At 37.5% G+C, this 4,510-nt stretch overlaps 2 protein-coding genes across 5 annotated transcripts in view; one reads left to right on the plus strand and one right to left on the minus strand.

Annotated features, from left to right (window-relative positions):
• LOC109541235 (probable E3 ubiquitin-protein ligase HERC4) overlaps window positions 1-4,510 on the plus strand; it is a gene marked incomplete at its 3' end in the record, with an annotated part of 482,710 nt that overhangs the window by 37,255 nt on the left and 440,945 nt on the right.
• LOC109546297 (gastrula zinc finger protein XlCGF46.1) overlaps window positions 246-4,510 on the minus strand; it is a 14,922-nt gene continuing 10,657 nt past the window's right edge. For 2 of the 4 annotated variants that reach the window (XR_002172756.2, XR_007281163.1), the window contains 2 exons: window positions 1,124-1,348; window positions 246-1,074 (listed from right to left, as the gene is read on the minus strand). Coding sequence is in view for 2 of the 4 variants with exons in the window: in XM_048665068.1 (XP_048521025.1) it covers window positions 1,202-1,348 (147 nt within the window). In the remaining 2 variants the exon portion in view is untranslated. Of the gene's footprint in view, window positions 1,349-4,510 lie in introns of all 4 variants that reach the window. The other 2 variants (XM_019917218.2, XM_048665068.1) reach the window with 1 other exon arrangement.

The raw sequence follows: 4,510 nt of genomic DNA on the forward strand, positions 1-4,510 counted from the left end.
ATGAAAAACTTTCGTAGGACGTATTTTCTTGTAAACTTCATATTTACTGAGATATCGCACTTTGACGCACTAATGAGCAACCCTGTATATATAACAGTAAAATGTATCAAATCAAAACAAGCAGTTGAAAAACGAGTCACCTAAAAATTACTGTTTACCTAAAAAAACTATTTATATACGTAGTAACCGGTCAAGTAAAATGATCGACCTCCAGTTATGGAAACAATAAGGTAAAGAAACAAGTATTCAGTATAGTATGTACAGTCTAGCCATTTATTACAAATCTAAATAAGTCTAAAAAGACACAAATCTAAAAATTCAATTAATGATACAATAAAAAAGTGAATTACTCTATCAAAGATGATGTAAGAGTAGCGTTCATTTTTTGACTGCAACTTTCATTAAAAATTAAAACTTAGATGTTGGTGTTTGTGTGTGACCTCAGTACTGGTATACAGAGTGATTTACGTAGACCGTGCATTAGAAGTTTTCCAACTTGCATATCAAAAACTATAAGAGATAAATTAACAAAACTGAGGTTGCCCATCTGCAATTGGAAAGCCAATCCAACGAATGCTAAATGAATTAGCGGATTGCATTTAAAATAAGAAAGTTAGGTTATACTTCTCATACACCCTGCATAATAACTGGAGGGGTAAATATATTTTACATGGTTTCGGCACTACTCGTTATTTAGACATTTAGAAAATTGGAAATGCACGATTTACGTGAATCACCCTATATATAGAGCGTTTCCGGAATGGTGGAGAAGGTTTGTAGCGTATTTTTGTCGTTCTCAATTCATTCTCTTTTCTGTCAATTGCCATTTGAAACGATTAAAGCACACCAATATCCAAAGACTCTGCTCTTCTAAAGCATAGATGGTGGTTAAAATATAGATAAGACGTTGTTACAACGAACAAGAGTTTTCTCGTTAACCGTTGACCAAATCCTCATTAATCTTGTAACACTCTTGGCATATTTTAATGTATCCAAATAATATTAAGATTGAGCATTCATAAATTCGTCGATAATTTTTTGACAGGTATTCTGTCATGACAGGTGCGCTGCATTCTAAAAACTAGTATGTTCAAATACCTAGAAATAAACTATTGCTACTCACCAACAATCGTTCGACCAAAGTTTTCTAGAATTAATTCGACAGTTGAGATCATAAATATTAAATAAACACACATCAGGGTTACAGAAGAAGCTTTTCCTGTTTGACAGCGACTCCTAGGTGACCTTTCTTTTTCTGATGCTTATTTAGACTACTCTTATCATGGTAGCGATTACCACACACTGGACACGAATATGGAGTTTCTCCAGTATGCATCCTAAGATGGATCTGTAAATTACAATAACATTTCCGTTAATTTTTTGTCTATGTTTCGATAAATAGTATTACATATAACGATTACAATCATAAGCTAGTAGACTTAAAATGACTCAAATGAGCTTTTGAAATAAACAAATAGTAAATTTGTTTTAAAGGCTGCATTTTCAAGGGCAAATGACATTTGAAATTCCATGAAAAACATGCATTTCGGTTTTGGACAGACACATGAGACCTGACATTGACCTGCAAATTTCTGCAAAAACCTGCAAATACAGTTTTTTGGAAATCTGCAAATGTCGCAAGCGCTAGTCAATCTTGTGTGTGTGTTAAATATGTTTAAAGTTAGTTTTTTAGAAAGTTAAGTTTTAAAACACTAAAAGATGCAGTGGCATCTTCTTTCATGGGTTAGTGAACCAATGCCAGAGGAGTCAAATATAAAATCAGAGATAAAACGCGTTGCTCCAAAAAGGCTCTAGGATAACGACATAAAACGGCTTTAGGGTCCATAAACCCGTTTATCAAAGTTTGCAAGATAGTTTTATGAAACTAATTTAAGGTCATAAAGCTTCATCATACTCATATCGTTCCTATTTAAAAAATATCAATGTTAATTGTTTTATTTTGGTAGATTTCAAGGACTTTAAACGGACTTTAGTCGTTAAATTGAGAGGTAGCAGGTGTGGGACAATCACGTTATAAGGTTTGAGTGACTGAATAAAATATATTTTTTGGTCAAAAACATTTTACTTTTCAACATAATATCCTTTTTGCTCGATACACTTAGTCCAGCGTCTCCAATTTTTTTATCCCTTCGAAATAGTAGAATTTCTCGAGGTCCCCAAAATGTTCGCTTGTTTCAATGATGAACTCTTCATTGGACCCAAATCTCTTACCGCCCAGCCATTTCTTCAGGTTTGGCAGCAGGAAATAGTCGCAAGGGCTAAATCTGAAGAATATGCTGGGTGGGGTAGCAGTGCGTTTCTTAATTAATGGATTTTTGCTAAGGCGACTACACCCGAGTGCACCCGTGCATTGTCCCTGATGAAACAGGACTTTTTTCGCTAAATGCGACTGTGTTAGCTTCAAGTCAACATCGAATCTGACCAAAAGCTCTGAATAATATGCGCCAGTGATCGTTTTACCCTTTTCAAAGTAATCGATGTGAATGACACAGCGTGCAGCCCAAAAACTGTGTTCATCACCTTGTTGGCCGACAGACCCATTTTGGCCTTCTTTGGTGCACGTTCACCTGAAGAAACCCACTGTTTTGATTGTGCTTTGATCTCTGGTGTGTTGTGATGAATTCACGTTTTGTCAACGGTTTCGAAACGTCGCCAAAACTCGTTCGGATTGGGACGGAACAACGCTACACATTCATTTGAGATGGTCACACGGGAGCGCTTATGGTCGAGTGTCAGCAATCGCGGCACCCATCCGGCGGATAGCTGTTTTATATCCAAATATTTATGTAAAATGTGATGAACCCTCTCAGTTGAGATGCCTACAGTATCAGCCACCTCACCCACTTTTATTCTCCAATCGTTCAGTATCGTTCCATGGATTTTATCGACCATTTCTGGCGTAACAACCTCGTTTGGACGACCTGAACGTTCTGTATCATTTGTGCTGTTACGACCACAACGAAACTCAGTAAACCACTTGGTAACCATTGAAATTGATGATGCGGAGTCCCCATAGTATTTATCAAGCTTTTTCTTCGTTACTTTCATGGCTTATTGGTTGAGAAATTCACTTTTTCTATTTTCGTCGAAATTGACGAAGCCATCTCCTTTCAATGACTGTTAAACACGAACTAAATGACGTAGCGTGCTCAAAATTTCACAGCAGTCTCCTAACAAACGACAGTTGACGGGAGTATAAGAAATAACGACCATCGAATTCTCCTTTGCCAGGTGCTCTCCTGCTGTTAATTTTGCCTTTCCTGCAGCAGCCCTTATCTATTTGGATTCCTTATTATGTGGCCTAAATACTGACGTTTCCGACATTTTACAGTATCTAACAGTTCTGTTATCTTTTCATATGTCGGATTACTTCGGTGTTGGGAATTTTTTGTGTCCAAGATATTTTCAGTATTCTTCTGTACAGCCAGAGATCGAGCGCTTCAATTCCCCTGATAGTCTCTTTAGTGAATGTCCATGTTTCTACGCCATACAGAAGGGCCGAGAAAACGTAACAAAGCTTTGTCTAAGGATAGATTATGGCTTTTAAAAAGCGACCTCATTTTAATAAGCATAGTCTTCTTGATTGGACATCGTATTTCTTAAGAGTGGTTCTATCTCTCGTTAATGATTGTCCAAAGTATGTCTACCGCCTTACTCTTTGTATTCTACTGCCATGGATGTATAAACTGTCTTCCGCGATGTGTCTTTTACTTACTTTGAGGAGTTTGGGTTTGAGGAACTTGCGCATTTCATTTAAGCAGGCAGGCAGGATGGGTGGAATGCGCTAGTCAGAAACCCGAGCTGAAACCACAAGAACAACAGCCATACTTAGAACAACAGAGATGAGGGTGCTGAGGAACATACCCGGACATACGCTCAGGGACCAAATACCAAGCACCGAAATACGACGAAGGTGCGACACACGAAATATAGTTAGATGGATAAGGCAAAGAAGAACAGAATGGAATGATCACGTAACAAGGATGGAAGATCACCGGCTAGTCAAGATAGCGAGAGACGGGAGACCAAGAAGACGAAGACTACTCGGCAGACGACCGCAGAGTAGGGATGATTCGATACAAGTAAATACAAGTAGGTATTGATAATTGATAATTGATTTGGATACCGTGAACTTTGGAAATTGAATCGTTCTTTTGATACAAATGCTTGGCATTGAATTGAATTGTTAAAAGTGTAAGCAGGGTCACAGTCAAGACTATCGTCAGTCGTCACTGTTAACTGTGGTAGGGATGAAAGTACTAAAAGTAGGTACCGATCAAAGAGTAGAATTAATCGGAAAACCAACTAGCCTGGCCGCTAGCCATAGACGTAGTAAATATCTGTATTAATTTAATGACATTTGCTTGCCGCTTATGACAAACTAAAAAATATAACACTAAATTTATTCATGGCTACCGTTTTCCTGCTATTTTGTTGTTGATGCTTGTCATATTTATCAAATTGATTACCGAGTTGGCAAAGCAGCTTT

Source organism: Dendroctonus ponderosae, unplaced genomic scaffold (assembly GCF_020466585.1).
Source record: "Dendroctonus ponderosae isolate FM_Combo_2020 unplaced genomic scaffold, Dpon_F_20191213v2 Dpon_F_20191213_1, whole genome shotgun sequence".
Classification (NCBI taxonomy): domain Eukaryota; kingdom Metazoa; phylum Arthropoda; class Insecta; order Coleoptera; family Curculionidae; genus Dendroctonus; species Dendroctonus ponderosae.